Source organism: Anticarsia gemmatalis, chromosome 17 (genome assembly GCF_050436995.1).
Source record: "Anticarsia gemmatalis isolate Benzon Research Colony breed Stoneville strain chromosome 17, ilAntGemm2 primary, whole genome shotgun sequence".
In the NCBI taxonomy this organism is placed as follows: domain Eukaryota; kingdom Metazoa; phylum Arthropoda; class Insecta; order Lepidoptera; family Erebidae; genus Anticarsia; species Anticarsia gemmatalis.
In genome coordinates this window covers 8,377,245-8,394,876 of record NC_134761.1, presented here as the reverse complement: position 1 = coordinate 8,394,876, position 17,632 = coordinate 8,377,245, and the positions used below count along the sequence as shown (strand labels likewise).

The window sequence follows — 17,632 nt, the reverse complement described above, 5'->3', positions numbered from 1 at the left end:
TGTTATACAGTATGCTATAGTAATTATATGTATCGTGAAAGACTTGAATGCGATTCTGAGCTATGACAAGACGACAGCTAGTCAACCAATCGCAGTCACCCTGCAGTCTTCCTGTGGGGAACAGGGGTGGACTGGGGGGTAGAAGCGTTTGCGTCTGTGTTTTACTAACCTGTGAAGTAAGTGCAATTTTGCTCGTAATTGCCCATATGAGTTTTGTGCGTGGCTGCCAATAAACTGAGCTCATTAATTTTCGTCGTCTCCGCTTGCGGGAGGTCGGGCGCGCGCTTGTATGGCCAGTCCGCCCCTGACGATATTAATGAGGTAGAAGCGAGATTGCAACCGTGTCGTATCAAAATGCTCAATGAAGTGTCGCCTCATTGAGAGTGAAGCTACTGGTGAATGTTACCAGCCATTAAAACAATTGTCCCTCTCTACAATGACTTGTTCCAACAATGATAACGAGATGGGACAGTTGTTTTTATGACAAAATAGCAGTTCCTAAAATTGTTTTGATTGCATAATGTAATATTGCAGTATCTACAACCCTGGTAGCTTTTACAACAGTTAATTTTATTCTTCATTAATGATGATATGTAAAGTTTCAACATAAATAAAGCTACCAAAGAACATTTACGTGAATCCGTTTGATTTTATATTTATAGTTTAACATTGGCAGGTAGTTAATGATTGTCCAAATCAAACGGTTCACGTATTTGAAGTTTGTTCAAAAATCAAAGAGGAACCTTACATAATGCTTCTGAAATCCAAAGAAAATATCATCTGTTGCAAATGCGAGTTGAAACAGAGTGAATAGTTAGATTTTTAGAAGAAAAAGTACTTAAAGACAAACTACCTAAAATTCAGCAACGTTGTAATTAAAAATAACCTGTACATTGTTAAATTTAGAAAAGTAGAAAATTGCATAGAACGCAAGCATCGAAAGTTCAATAGATGTCTTAGGAAACAACGTAGTCCTAAGTGTGGCAATTTTGTAAAAGATTATCATGCATAATTATAGCCAATAACTTACGTCCGTGTCTAAACTACGATATTTTGCATGTTCATTAGTTTGTAATTGTATGATAGTTGGGAAACCTATAGAATGCATTCGTTGTCATAGTACCGTAGGCCTTCGTGTTTGCAAAGCGTTCATTCTGATACATAGTGGCAGCATCGTTTAGTTTCAGTGTTATTTGTCTCGTGCTTTTCAGTGTTGAAGCCGTGCCAATAAATTGGATTAGGTTGTGTAGTGCCATCAAATTCCTGATATATATTTGATTGCCCCCCGATTCCTTGATCTTAAAGCACGTGCCGAGAATTGTTCTAAGCAACGATTTAAGTGCTTTGAGCTCCGACGCTCATTTGACGTCAATACACAACCCGAAAAAATTTAGGAAGTGAAAATAATGCGAGAGTGTATAAAAGTAAGTTTACCTAGCACCACGATCTGATTGAGGTAGTCTGGGTTCAGTGGATACTTCTCTTGGATGGTTTTCTCCGGCTTTTTTGGTTTCTCCACTGGTTTTTCGATTGGGGGTTTCGGCGGGTTCTTTGGTTTTGGCTCTTGCTTTGGCTCCGGTATCGTTTGACTCTCTTGCACAACCTGTATAATTACGTGTAGCTTTGGAAACGTATTTAACAAAGTAAAAAATTAACTAAGCAAAAAGTACAGCATATAATTTAATGAGTAATAAACTTTTCACGCTAAGCAATTCAGATTTTATCTGCAACTGTAATTTAATTTTCTCTTAGTTCTTGATTTCTCGCTGCGGATGAGAAAGTCTATGTATTTTATTACTATAAGTTGCTCAAGGAATAAATTGTTAGAATTGCTCGCGACTCCCGGGAGTAGGTAACAAGTTCTAAGTCTCGGTTCTTGAAGTTTACACTCGTTTTGTTTTGTGCTTGTTCGCGTAAATACTTCTACTTACACAATACTGTTTGAAATGTATCTGCTGAATCTACGTGAGGTGTTTGTATAATGAACCATGGGAAATTAGTTCCCAAAACTTTGTGGCTACGTTCTACTTATTCAGTTTTAGTAGTAGTTTTAATTATACCTATTTTAGTTTTTTGTTTCATTGTCTATCCAACGTACCTACCTATACGAAATATTGCAGATTTTTAAATGAATACGTTTTTCCAAACAATTTGGTCTTTATACTAGAATTCTCGAAGTACGAATATTTTCTATTCATACCTGTTGTATTTGCGGCAGTGTCGGCGGATGAGGCGGATGGAACAGCAAGTGTCTCCGAGGATGAGGATGCGGGTGCGGCGCCTGGTCGTCCGACGTATGCTCTCCATCATCGTGGTCGTCCACCACGCCGGAGTCGTCCAGCGATGACTCCCGGTTATTGCTGTGGTCGCTCAGCTGCCGACCAGCGGCACTGAGCGCACCTCGACCTGATTATGAACATTATGAAAACAAAATAAGTTAATTTCATAAAGAGTGGTTCAATAGATGAATAAAAACTTAGCCTTTGCACAACTAAAATTGATGTAACAACTTTAGCAAGATATTTCTACATATACAATTTTTTAGATCAACTTCTGTTTAAAAGAGCAAAAAAAAATGCATTTAAATTTAAGAATTTAAATTCAAGTCGTATCATCTAAGCTTTTTGAGATCACATTAGCGCAAGCTTTCAGCCTAGAACATAATAGGGTATATGAAGTATAAAACGATGTAACACCTAATGCATTGTCTGGGTGCAGGGTGTGGGGTGCGGGGGGCGGCGCGGGCGCGGGCGGCGGGGGCGACGCGCTCGGCGTCACGGACCGCGAGCGAGACCGCGACCGCGACCGACGGTTTGCATCACTGTGGGATAAACAACATATTAGTACTAACTACTAGGATGGTTTCAGACTAGCGTATTTTTCGGCGCGTATACGGTCGTTTCAGCATACGCGCTCACACGTACGCTACGATACGCGCTCCAAAAAACTTGACGCGCATAAACTGCTATACTCGGCCTGTTAGCTCGAATCGGTGAAAAAAGATGCTTATTTTAGCTTAGATGCGCGTCAAGGCTCATACTAGTTGCTTGTGGCAAAAGGAAAATCTATAAGTGATTCGATGCGCTTCCAAAAACGAGCTTATACGCGCGTAGAAAACGCTAGTCTGAAACCGCCTCTATTCAAGTTGATTTTGCAGAGACAAGTATACTAGAATACACAGTTACTATAATACGTCTAGACTAGTCTTGAGTGAGTTTTCACAAGGTTTTCATTTCTGTTTGTTGAACTATGAAATTGAGTGGACTGCTCTATGTTGCTTCAAAAAATTTAGATACTATAGTCCAACAACTGTGTAGAGAGCCTTGTTCGTGGCCGGAGAAGGAATACAAAATTCAGAATTAAAAACATTGGTGACCCGCAGGCTTATTCAAATGACGGTGGTCCATTTGATACCGCTTCGTTATTTTAATATTGCATAGAAATATTAATTAAAATCAGGGTATATCTTGTATGCAAAGGCTCTCTACTAATTGATCGATCTATAGAAATAACTTTAAAAAATCCAGTTAAAACTCACGATACAAGTTCGAATGACAAGTGGTCAAGAGTAACAGTTTCGAATCTAATGTATTTGTGTTACAAAAAGATTTATGAATGTACGAGTATGTATAGAAGGAAAGTATGTGTAAGTTAGAATGAGTTCACGAACAACTAACACTTAGAAATAACTATGTCTCAAGTTTGATATCGATTTGGAAAATATTCTTGTATCAAACTGGAGATCTGCACATAGATTCTATACACACTTAATCGGGATAAAGGGGTCTAATGTATTTAGATATAATAGGGTTCTAGGAACTACGTCACATTTCTATAACACTGACTATCGATTAAAATGGTTGTCGAACAACACAGATAACTACAAGAAATATACATAGAGAGAATTAACGACAACATTTAATTTTACATTATTCAAAATATTTATTTAGTACAAGAATGAGGTGATCAGTAAACATGTCATTGTACTAATAGATTATCAAAATAAAAACATACGAAATAACGAACCGTAATACAAAAAGCCCTGAATTTACGAGACCAATACAAAAAATCCTAAACCCATTCATCTCCGAATTCCCTTAACAAAAACGTATTTATTTTTTAAATTATCTAGCTACGCCCACACCTGTCGATGCCCTTTAACATCCGAATCTGATAAAATTACGACGTAACATATTCGAAAAGTGTCCCTTTGAGCCCTTTTAATGAATACCTACAGTCCTTAACACACTGCTTCGGTAAATTGTCCCGTTACAAACAGCATTATCATGCAAATTTGTGTCGACTTCCAGTTTCCATTTGGGTCAAACAGGTGAAACTGTGGAACGGATGTATGTATTGTGGAAGGTGGATGGTACTTTGTCAGCGGCCGGATTAATAGTTCGTTTTATTACTGTTGCGCTGCCAAGTTCTAAGGTAAAGGTTTATTGTATTAGAACTCGTGCTTCTGTATTATCTGCTTTAGAAGATAGCCTACTTCATAAACTTCGGTTCGTGATATCGTTGTTTTAATCACAAAGCGAGACATGGAGTGAATTTTAACATATTATTATCGTTTCGTATAAAATACGAATGTTTTTTCAGTTCTTTTCTTTTGAGACGACAGGTCATTGTTGAGCATCTATTTCGGTTGACTTTGCATAATTTTTTATTTGCTTTAACGAACATAATATGCATTAAGTTTGACAATAATGCGTAGGCAGCTTGATAAATTTCTTAAGTTATCTATCTTGTTTCACGAGTGCGCCTCTCAACTGTTTAACGCTTTCCCTAAATTGCTTTACAGTACCGTACATCTCTCAGGAGAATTTACTCGATGGAGTTTCACAAAGATTGGATTACGATTGGCAAAATTTAATATGAACTCGACCTCAATCGAGTTCGGTAATGTTACGTCACTGGGAATCACATTCACCAACATTCTGTCTCCCATAACATTTTAGTTACTCGTACACATTCACATCAAGAGCTTTCAACAAAGTAATATACAGATGAAATCAGATAATGCACCCTTTGTGAGATTCTCCTTTGAGATATATTTTTTGAATATGAAAAGGTAAGTAAGTACGTCAGTATTTTTCTTTAAAATTGAGTAATTTCGTCTGCAATCCATTGACGTTAGAGTGGAGTCAATAACCAGACATCAGACAAAGCTTGGTGGAATGGCTCAGACAAAATGAGCTTTTTCATTATCGCTCCGGGGCTTACAAACTGCTACGAATCGGGAGGATCGTTGGGATTTTATTGAATTACACCTGATAATTGGACAACTGTGGATCGATCTAGATAACTGTTGTGTAGTCATGTTGTGTAACCAGGTAATACGGATATCGGTTAAGTTGTAAAATTTTATGTGATTTGTTTCTTTGAATGCAAGTTTTAATCCCACATAGTGTTTTTAATACGTATCCATGCTTTTTTGGTTTTTTATTTTTGAACACGTACTAAGTTTAATCATTATAATACCTTTTAGATACAGGATATGAAGTAATGTTCAAATAATTAAATTAAGAAAAAGCAATACCTTAATATCACCTTCATATTTTAACTGTGGGCTGGAAATTTAATCGGCAACACGAATATTTCTAATATAATTAATTGTGTCTATACTTTAACTAACAAGCAAAACTACAAAAGAGAAACCACTATAGTATTACTAAAACACATTTACCGTTTCAACTAAATCATATCGGAATATCGTTATTCTTTTCCTCCTCAGTGTTCAAAGTCACTAGCAATAAGCCACACAAAGACGGAATTCCAACTAACTGTATCTGTGAGTTTTCTCTGAGGATGTGAATAAACTCGTTTCGCAAGTAAGTTTGTTGGAGAAGCCTGCTTATTCAATTTCCTTAGCGTATAGCTTTCAGAGAGCAGCACGGTAAACAGCTAGCTATCTCTGATTTCACTTTATTCTACTAGATAATTGTTTAGTGCTAGAAACTATTCGTTTTATACTCTAGGTGTTTTCGTTCCAGGTATTTCTGTTGTTTTCAGTGAAAAACTATTTTTCAGATAGTCCTTTTTATTCCGCTATTGTTTGGTCAAAATAATTTTGCCACATCTAAACACAAGTGTTGTGACAGGTGAATTAACTTCGACAGTAATTGTTCTTGATTCTTATACCAATTAAATCCATATACAATTATGATAAAAGCGAAATGATTTAATGACTATTTCTGTGAAAGATGAAGATCGTAATTTTTATTCCGATTTGAGTAATTGGGATCCCAAAAGCTGTATTTTTAAGTAGAATTGCTTTGAGTTCTTTGAAATGTAAAAACGTATTCAATGAACCGGTTGAATCTTTATTAAAATCTTATCCTTATTGCTTATTTAGGTTTATAAAAACTCTGAGTGTTATCGTTCAAAAACCAGATATTTATTTTTTGTCGTCGCCGATGCCGGCGAGGCACAGATAATTCAGTCTTCAGCCTAATTTGCGGTTTAACTTCGTGATAATCCGACAGAGGGATCTTGTTAGAAGCGCTTCGCTTTGACTGCACTCCTTTGTCTGTCAGTTTGTTTTCTTTACATAATTACTCTGTCGTATCACGAGATCCGTTAATTATTTGTAATTTGTTTTGCGGCACGCTTGTGCACGGCTTAAGATAATTTATTAGCTGAGAAGTGAAAAGTGGAGTTGAACGTTCCATTTTGAGGCAACAAACAGAAAATTTGCTTGGCATTGTTTGGTTGGTTGCGTTAAGTCGACCGAAACTGTTTGTAATGATCGTAGTCGCGAGTTTAGGTATTTATGCATAAAATAATGTAACCTAAAATTTCGTTCGAAATAAAACTTTTTTCTTGTAAAAGACTACTGAATAAGGAACTCAATGATAATTATTATTTAGTAAAAATAAATATTTATTTATTTATTTTAAAAATAAATAATGAGCAATGACATTCTATAAGTAGTTTCTTTTTCAGTGAAACACCACGTTTTCTAACAAAGTTAAGTGATTTATGGTTTTAAAAGCATAGTGCTTTAAAAAATATGTGGAAATTGACGTTCAAAATTCTATTCTATTCGTGTGCTCAACCAAAAGTCGGCATGAAAATCTGTCGAACAAAAATCTCACCAGCGATCAGCAGAAATCACAACGAGCGGAACAATTTCGAGTAAAACGCTGAATCTCGTTTAAAAGCGAGCTCAATATCAAAGCGAATGCATCAAGCGCCGAGGGATATACTTCAGTTGGCAGCTGACGTTCCCAGTCCCGCCAATATATCCATACATCCCACACACCATAGACACATGACGATGTCGACAGCTCCCGACAATCAACAATCTGTGGATGTCGCACTTCATTCGCTATCGACCTAAAAATATGAATATGGAACGACTACTTTTTTCATTTTTTAAATCTGGCAATTTAGAGTTTACTGCGTGACAGTTGCATTTTTAAGTGGCGTCCGATTTTTATGGGCTTTGATGTTCCAAATACATTGCATGCTAGTAAATGTAGACAGTTTTATAAAACAATGTGGTCGTAACTAGAAGCACACGTACCATTTCGCTGTTAATAAAGCTTATTTCCAGAAAGTACCTGATACGATAAACTTATTCCCGGTATAAACTACAACGAGTTCCGAAAAATATAAAATCTCTCGTGACGTATTTCTGTGAAAATGGATATTACGCTCAGTACACGGCTGAAAGATATTAGATTTTTTCAAAGTCTATATCATTTAGAATTGTAAAATTAGATCAGCAGGGAGAGATTCTGACAATTGCTATAAATGAGAATTATAACTTTGGCGAGTGTGTCTGAAGTATGAGAATTAAAAACAGAAATGTTTAAAACTTTTACTTTGCTTCAGAAATAAATCCTGCGAATTTCTCACTGTACCTCTAGGGAGCAATGTTGTAGAATGGCATTTTATAAAACAAAATGAATGTTTAAAATTTACTCGTGCTCTCTAAATTCTTAGAGGACTTTATCAAAAATGTACGGCGATACGACAGCAACTTTGTTGCGATTGGAAACAAAGTGGATATTAATCATAGAAAATGTAATATGAATAGAAAATGTGTATATGAAATGAAGTTTTACTATTTTAGGCATATGTTTCTTTTTATATTAAAAAAGTATAACGTAACATAATTTATAACAGCTTGAAAGAACACGTAAAAATAAAGCAATAAAAATACATTTTGTTATTAAAGAAAAATAAAGATTTTTAATGAGTTAAACGTATATTATAATTATCTGTAAGATATAACGTTATTATATTGAATCAATCATATAGGTCCTGTACATCTCATTTACTGTCATATTTAAGTCAAGAAACAGACCAAGACACGGCCTTCTTTATAACGTATCGGGTAAATCTACAGTGTGTTCAGCTTTCAACCTTTGTCTAACATATTTGTTAACCCACAGGTAGTGAGGAGTACAATCGCACAATACGCCTGCATGCAATCACACGATCGGCTGCACAAACCATTCTACATGAAGATACAACCTTTACGATACAAGAGATTTTTACATACAGATATCTTGAACGAAATTATTTTATTTCACGCCTGTTATAAACAAAGGTATAGAAGGCATGAAATACACTCACGATTCGCCATTTATAATGTTAGTTCTATGTAACAGGGGGCGAGCCTATAGCCGTAAAGCGGGCACGTTACCAAACTCCGGGCTACTACAGTACAATAGCATTTTACCAGATAATCGAAGAAGTGTTGTTACAGATCTCTTGTACAAATTGGGGTACGTAAGACTAGCTATGCTGCACTACTTCTGAGTAAGTATTGGTTAACTTATCTGGTAGAATTATGACAGTTGGTTGTCATACTGTCACTTTATTTATTGAATAGTTTATCCGACTCTTATTCATAAACCGTGCAATCAGGTTTGTGTAAGTCAACGGTTATAGGGCCATTAGATTCTTTCATCTGTAGCTCGATTCTCTACTACTATCTACTACAGACAACGGCTAGCTATCGAGAAATTTTGTACAAAAATCAGATCAGCGCCTGTAGCAGGCTCCTGTATGCTACTATTTTGGCAACTTACATTTTTAATGTCAAACTCTCGATACTCGACATTACCGACTGTAGAAAACTGTGCTACAGTTCTTTTTTCCAGATTTATTTGGTACATATTTCGTTCGAGAGAAACAAAATAGTTTACAGCACAAAACCACAATGTAGGTTAACCATATTTCAGAGTCAGCGTCCGGATAATCCGTATCCGTCACTGTAATGGCCACATGATCGTCACTTTGCAGGATATCCGGCGGTTTTATCTTTCACAACTCGTTTGACGTGAGTAGTGAGGAGGTTGATGACCCGAATGAGTTCGAACTGTTTGACTCATAGTAGTGACTACATTCTTCGAAATGAGTGACTTAATGCACTCTTATTGTCCTTATTTTGCTGGCTTTCTTCCCTTGCCTTAGTTAATTCTTTCATTTCTAATAATAGTTAATTCTTTCATAACTCTAAAGCATAAGTTCTTAATATTTATGGACTCCCTCCCGCACAACAACAAAAAAACATCGCTGCGCGTTACAAAATAGTTGTAAGAAATTTATATTTTTAGATTTTTATCATTGGACCCACTACCGGCTCCCATAAAAATCTCCAGTGCCCACTAGGGGCCGGTATCAAAACCCTTTAGGAACCTATATTATATAGCTACGTCAGTATATCCAGATTTAAAGCTTAGATGAGGGAGGCATGTAATTAAATGAAATGGTTACCGTTTTCTGATACTACGCTCATACACAACGAATACGCTCAATATAATTTTATAGGTCAGTATTTAAGAAAATGTGTTAACGCTAGGAATATATTCACAGTAGTTTATTACTACGAAATGTATTACTTACACAAACATCTTTATCACAGATATTCTAATACTAAGACAGGATGAATTTACACATAACTACACTAACTACTAAACAGTTTTTGACGATTACACATATATTGTAGGTACTACGACATATATTATATCAACAACACAGTAACTTACTAATAATAATCACTTTTGTTGGTGAAGACATGGAAAGATGGCGGGAAGAATAAGAATTTATTAAACCTCTTTTTAGTGTATATAAGTAGCTACATATGTGTGGATAGATACATAATTTCACACATACGACGTCAGCCGTTTATTAAATAGAAGATCATAGAAATTTATCAAGTAATTAACGATAGTATGTTTTGGCGGCTTAGTTGTCCAAATATAATTTTCTATAAAAGATGTCAAAACCTTACCAAATTGAAAACCAAACTCGCCTATTTTTCCGCAGTAAATATTCTATGAGGTCGATTCGGAACTGTTACCGGTAACTAGAATGTTCTGCAAACTGAAGCTAAATGTTTTATTTGTGATTGAAATTCCAGCAATCTTTGGCAAAGTAATTAAATTTCAATCAGCGTCGGACTTCGGCGGACAAAGTTGGCCCAACATTAGGGGTAACGCAGGCTCACGATCGTTTTACGCAGAGAATTGCAAAAGCTACACTAATTGCTTTTGGAAAATCCTTAAAAAGGTTAAAGGGTAAGTATCGAATACAATAAGTACCTATAGCTAGATTGGACTTGTTGTGAATGAGGCTAAAGATAGCCATTTTAATTTTGCTTTAGTTAAAAAAGAACAAATTGATAATACCGATAAAAATAATATTTTTTTTTGTTAAACGATATCATCTACATCGACAAGGAATACATTAAGAAAGTACTCATAATGCAAAATAAATAATACATATTATATAGGTATTGATATATCAAAAGTTCACTATCGTGCAAGCTCAAGTGTAAGGTTATTTCACAACATATTGGAAACATATTAGATTTCTCCATTTACAAGTCTCGCGGTATCGGTCAATACCTTCATATGTGGCATTACCCTTGCGAAATTCCCGAATCAGGAACGAAATAACGGAGGGTAGGTAATGTCGCCTACAGCTCATGAAATTTCATGTCTCGTGCGGAGCCGCGCGATTGCAGATCTTGTGTCGTCGGCATCCGGTCACATAAATATCCTAATGTCCCTCTGTGTTTTGCACCAGCTTTTATGTATGTTTGTATGTATGTATGTATAGTGATGTTTTGTCGAATGTTACGGAAACGTTTTGTCTGTGTGTTTGTATAAATGTTGTGTTGAATTTACAGTTTTGTTTTAGTGAAGTGTTTTGTTTGTATTTATGTATTTTGTAGTGATAGATAATTTTTTGAGCCGTTGTGCTGTATATTTATTTGATTCTAATTACACTTAAGTGTCAATGTGTAAACTGTTTGTATAGAATTAGTTTGAGAATAACTATGTATGTATGTACCTGTGTATATAAATAAATTAATTTAACCCATTATTGTCCCACTAAGGGCAAGGGTCTTCTCCCGTAATAGGGTTAAACCTTAAGTCCGCTACGCTGGCCAAGTCCAGGTTGGGGACTTAACTAGATACATAGAGATGCAAAACCCAGATGTTACACAAACCTTATGTTTATTCACGCTTAAATTCTTACCACTTATTTTTTATATTTTGTTACTCTTAATTATATTCGTAACACGATCTTCAGACATTATCTGTCAAAAATGAATCCAACATTTTCTGACGACGGCAAAATGTGCTCTAAAAGAATATTAATTGTTAATTGAATAGTTAATAATGGAAATTGTCTTACTCAGCCACTGCTGCAACTGCCGCCGCGTGATGTATAGCACTCCGGCCTCTCTTGCGTCTCCTCGTTCGTTTCCGTGAGTACGACGCGAGAAGCAGACCTTTGCGAGCGTCGATGCGTTTGCGCGAGTCTTTCGCGAGCGTCCGCACCGCCAGCGAAGTGGGGTCGAAGCTGAATGTAGAGTCGTCCCGGTGCTCGTTCAAATCTTTCTTTCTTTCCTGGTTGTTGAATAATCAAGTAAGTAATATTATAATTATCGCTGTTCAGGTACTAATCGGAAAGAATATAGATCATACATTCTGTATGACGATAAGTGGTTCCGTAGTGAGAAGAGTGAATAGCTGCAGAATTGAAGGTTTGGTAATGCAAAAAAGTATTTAGAATTTTATTAGTTGCCATCGTTAAGTATTGAAATTTCTTCGTTGATGCAATGGTTACTTCCGGCACAAAATCTCTATTGCATCTGCATTTTTGTACTAGCTTCATAAGCTGCTTTATATTAACAATTGAAACTACATCAACACGTTAGTACAAACCTCTTGCGTGATCTGCGACTCCTCTTCATAGCTGAGCGCGACGACGGCGAGCATCAGGTTGATGAGGTAGAACGAGCCGAAGAACACCACCACCGTAAAGAATGACACTGACATCGGACCGCAAGATGACAGCACCTGACAACAACAACGACAAAGTTTAATAAGGCTCAAGAAATATATTCAAATGTTGTATATAATTATATAAAATTATGCTCTACTTTAATTGTGGTCGGCAGTGACCCAAGGAACGCCATTTGAATGAATATATTACATTTTGAATACATTTTGTCAATCAGGACCGCCGGTTACTACATAATTTAATTTAATTATCGTTTTTTAGCAAGCAATAATATTGTGTCGACACTAATCTTAAAACTATAATAATATTAAAAATATCGAATCATTTTTAAACTATCTTTTAAGTACTAAGCCGGTTAATATTATTTGTAATTCGTAATAATTATATCATTACCAGTAAACAATTGTACAGATATACTTGAAAGCCACGAAGGAAATTAACCTATATTAGTTCAGTACATCCATAACGCTTAAAGTTTCCCAGTTCCCCTCCATTTCACATTAAAATCAGAGCGAATCGTGTCGGCCTCCTAAATGAGCGCTGAAATGACGATAATGGCTACGCGTTATTTCGATTATATTTGTTGCTATTCGTGTATCACCAAGAAATATAAAAAATATTTAATGTTTTGTATAAAAACTCTTCCCTTAACCCTGGCCAGTAAGTTTTGCTGAAAGTAACTAAGATGCCATTAAAATTATCTTTTTTATTATTTTTCTCTTAATATGTAATAGCATTTACATTTTCCTAACCATTTTACGGCCAGGATTTTTACCTTTTCATAGTGCAACCTTTTTAGATATTATTAAGATTTTAATTTAATAAGCTGATATCCTAAATAGGCGCCAAATTAATCCTCTTTGGCTGTTGTTAAAAAATATTTGTTTAATTTTACCTCTAATTACGAAAATGAGATACATGTACTAGAATTAAATTATATCATACTGATTAGTTATGTAGAATATTTCATAAAACGGCGGGAATTTAGCGATACATATATATTTTATAGCGGATATCGGGTTCTAAACTCTGAGCTTTATTTTATGCGCTTGCCAATTTTATGGCCGCAAAATTATGTTTTCGTATCCGTCATTAAATTAAGTGGGGCGTTATGCAAAGTCACTGATATATTGGTCAACTCATGATTTACTTAGTTAGGAAGGAACTGTAGAAACCATTAAACTAAGTTAAAAGGCGATTATTTATTGACTTTGTTCAGTTCTTATCTCAGATAATTACAAAAGTACATTGAAGTGGTCGAGTTTGTAAAGAGAGACTGAAAAGAGCAAATTAATTATTTGTTTTTCCCTTGTCATTTAGTTTTGTCACAAACATGTACTGAAGCATATGTTTAGTAATGTAAACTGTAACTGTAATGTAATTTTATAGACTGCCGCTCCTTTTATAGGGTTACAAATGCACGGCTTTTATTACATAATAGTAATTTAAGTTTTTTAGTTATTAATCATTTTTCTTTGGACCTGTTTTCGCCCCTTTGGGACAGCTCAAGGCGTGAGCGCTTCCTTTGAGAACATATGGGTCTAAAAGTCCCTACAATCATGTTATCTATGTATAATTTTACTATGACATGTAACACGTATAGTGATAAAGGCTTTTCGGGGTTCAAAAATAAAATAAAATCAAGCCTGGCGCGAAGCCAGGATATATTTAGAAATAATAGAATATTAGTTCTTACAGTGTCTCATTACATTATACTAATTTGGGTGTTATGAAAATGATATTTATGTAAATGTTATTTAATAAAGGGTGGGATAACGCTTAGTAACAGAGCTGTGGGGATAATGGTTGCTTAGAGAATAGTGACGTCATGTTTTAGTAGAAAAAATAAAAGAACTCAGCTTGATACTAGCGGCGTGTTTGTTAGTAAATCACACTAAAACTACTCAACAGATTTGGATTAAAATTGGTATACAGATAGTTTAGATCCTGGACTAACACATAGTTTTTACACTTGGTCGAAGTCGCAGGTAGAATATAGTAATATATATAACTCTACAAATACATGGTAATTTATTAGATTCTAACTAACTAGTATGCAGAGCGGCATTTCCCTATTACTAACGACTATCGGCAATTATAGTTAGAAGTTTTGTATGCAAAACCTGATCAGCGCCTCTAGCGGGTGCTATAGGAACTAATTGTTCGTACATTCTAAATGTCAAATCATTCGTTAGCAGCGACTGTAGAGAATCGCGCTACAAGTACTTGTAGTAACAAATTAACGTTTCACCTCCTCTATGTGATTCCCGTATAATTTATTAGAGCAGTACGTTGTATGGTTCATGAGATAACAGTGTCTATGTTTGCTTAGGTAACATGGCGGTACATACATGTTTTACACCCGAAGGTGTAATATCAACCTTACCGCTGTTTGTCTTTACAGTTAAGGCTGGAGGAAATTGGAGAGTTTAAAGTGATAATTTAAGTAGAACTAGTTGTTAGCGACGAGTCTGTCCGCATGGGCTGTAGCTAGTTCTAAGACTAGTTACCCGAATAGTTCACGTTCTTAGATTTTTTAGTTTAAGAGCTATAAACTTTCGCGTTTATAATATAATTAGAGATAGTTTTTAATAGTTATTTGATTGTGTATAAGTTAGAGAAGAGATGAATACAGAACGAATGCTTTTTAAGTTCAACGATCAATGTTTTATTGAGCTCTAGGCCTTCGCAAAAGTCATTCTTTTTTCTTAATATTAAATAGATTGCGTTGCCAGAAATTTTAATAAAATAACAGCGTAATTCTAAAACAATTTCTAAATTGGATGAAAATAACAAAATGTTAAAAGGAACATGGACTAATATATCAAAACGTCGCCACTAATACACCATTTTGGGTTTCTAGCATCTGGAAAGCGGTACAACATTAATGAAGAGTTGGTGAGAGAGTGAGCGACCCAACGTTACGAACACAACGACTTACACTAAGTTCATTTGCCTTTAAAACCCTTTGTTATAAAATTCTCAGACCTCAAAATTATTACAGCTTTAGATATAATTTGATGAAAGTTGAAGAGTACGCTAAGTAACAACAGCCGTGCGAATCGATCTTTAAGGTTAAGTTACGCTTGCCAAGGTTGGTCAATGGATGGGTGACCATATTATACATATCGAGTTCTTTATAAGGCACGACAAATTTTAGGTCTTCATTTTCAAAGTGAACAGTGTGTACACGTTTGGCGCAGTAGTTAAAGTGGTCACCTCGCCGCAATAACCGTAGTGGAATGGATTGGAACCGTAGGACGAATCTTTGTGAGCACCGAGTATTTGTTCTGAGCTTGGTAGTCTATTTATCTATACAAATATGACGTATTTAGAAGTGTATAAATATGTAAGTTCGTTTATTTGGTTACCATAGTACAAGCTTTGCTTAGTTTGGGATCAAATGACCGTGTGTGAGTTGTCCAATAATATTTATAATATTTATTTATAAGTATGTTTATCAGTTATTTGGTTAAAACACTGGTATCCAGTCACATCGGGTGAGACTGGAAGTCGACTCCAACATAGTTGGAAGAAAGGCTGATATACTTTGGTGCAAGTTGAAAGCTCTTCATGAATACTAGAAGGTTGCATTGAGGTAAGTTAAGGTGAGCTTAGTGTAGGAATTTCATTATAAGTTGTATGTTGTTCTATGTTTGGTGTTCGGAAAATCAATAACGTGTTTACATGAGACGGAGTGACTGTTTGATTGCAGTTTAGTTCGTGTTTTGGCTAATGACATAGTAAATTATATAGATAAAGGTTTAAAGAAAGGATAAAAATGTTAGGAAAAGCGTTCAATAGTGTATATTTGCTTATGATAAACAGGATATTCTGTATATTAGTAATTCAGTTTTGTGACTGAAATATTTAAATTTGTAGGACTGGACTGGACACTTTTTCTTCCCACGACTTCATTATTATTTCAGGCGATTTACACAAAATATTATTGAACGAACACACTAAATCCTTTCTCATGACCCACTCTGTCTTTAGCTGACCACAACAGAAATGCTTAGGAGATTAAATTCACAAACAGATGGGAGTAATTGAGTCAATTAGTTTAAAGGTAATGATTTTTGGACTTACCATATTATAAACATTCTCCCAGTAGTCCAAGGTGATGAGTTGGAAGGTGGTGAGCATGGACCACAGGAAGTTGTCAAAGTTCGTGTACCCATGGTTGGGGTTCGGTCCCACGCAGAGGCACGTCCACTGCGGGGGACAGTGCCTGGCCCCCGTCAGGTTCCCGCAGATGATAGGCACCTCCTCCTCAGTCATCATCCAGTTTGATGGCTCTTGGATCCACCTGCGAAATGTTAAATGAGTTAGATGGATGTAGGTGTGAAATTTTTCAGTGACTCGCTTTCTGATTGCGTGTTTATAATAGTGATATGTTTTGAATATTTTGTTGATTGTTTTATATCTTGAATACTAAGTTTATGAAACATCTGATTTTACTTATCAAATTTAAATTAAAGTTTGTGAGGATGGTTGGTGTACGACATGTATTTAACTACTCGTATTTAATGTAAAAACTACTGAACGCATTTTGAAGGAATACAGACAGAGTTTTATAACACGTTGGTGACATTTTACCTCGGAAAATCTTTGCATCCGGACAAAGCCTATTGGAAGCAAGACTAAAATAGACTTTTCACGACATAGAAAACTAAGTTTAGTCAAAGTAAACTTATTTGTTAAGCTCATTTTAATATTTTTCCTTGTCCATGTTGCAATTCACGCCATGACTGACAGAAACCCTTATATTTTGTTCAGAGTGAATTATCCCATCAATCATTTCCTTTTTTCTTTATAGGGGAGAGTATTTTAAGAGAACAACATTCTATTCGTATATTGGAAACATCATAGGATAATGTTTTGTTAGAAAGTATTTATTAATACAAATAATTTTAAATTTATAAAGTGTAGTAGTTTTAAGGGGATCCTGTGGTAATAGTGATAACTGATCTTCGGAAATAAGGTCTTAGGAGCTAAAAACTTATTGATGAATATAGTGAACTAGCAAGTTAATCTCTAGAATTATTGATGAAGTAAAATAATTTAAAGACTCTCTGATTAAATGAAACCACTGATTATTGAAGATATAATAGTATTAATTTCCTAACGAACAGATTATGGTTGATATTGTAAGGAGAGAAAATTCTCAAACCGAATTGAATATCGTTCAACCATATTTAAAAAATAAAGCGCTCGAAGGCGCCATGTGGCCAGTACTCTCATAGCCATATTAGTCATATCCAGGCTTTGAGAGGAGCTATAAAATTACTCTAGCTATCAAACTTTTTAAACGATAAACTTTTTTACGAGCTCAAATTATTTCATGGAAAATTTA

At 35.3% G+C, this 17,632-nt stretch overlaps 1 protein-coding gene across 5 annotated transcripts in view; it reads right to left on the bottom strand.

The window, feature by feature from the left end:
• The window catches only part of NaCP60E (Na channel protein 60E), a 192,703-nt gene that overhangs the window by 15,271 nt on the left and 159,800 nt on the right, over positions 1-17,632 (bottom strand). For 4 of the 5 annotated variants that reach the window (XM_076124749.1, XM_076124750.1, XM_076124752.1 and 1 more), the window contains exons 6-12: positions 16,366-16,585; positions 12,198-12,332; positions 11,665-11,879; positions 2,697-2,821; positions 2,201-2,406; positions 1,435-1,603; positions 170-304 (exon numbers count right to left, since the gene is read on the bottom strand). In XM_076124749.1, the coding sequence (XP_075980864.1) occupies positions 170-304; positions 1,435-1,603; positions 2,201-2,406; positions 2,697-2,821; positions 11,665-11,879; positions 12,198-12,332; positions 16,366-16,585 (1,205 nt within the window). The remainder of the gene's footprint in view (positions 1-169; positions 305-1,434; positions 1,604-2,200; positions 2,407-2,696; positions 2,822-11,664; positions 11,880-12,197; positions 12,333-16,365; positions 16,586-17,632) is intronic. The other variant, XM_076124751.1, reaches the window with a different exon arrangement.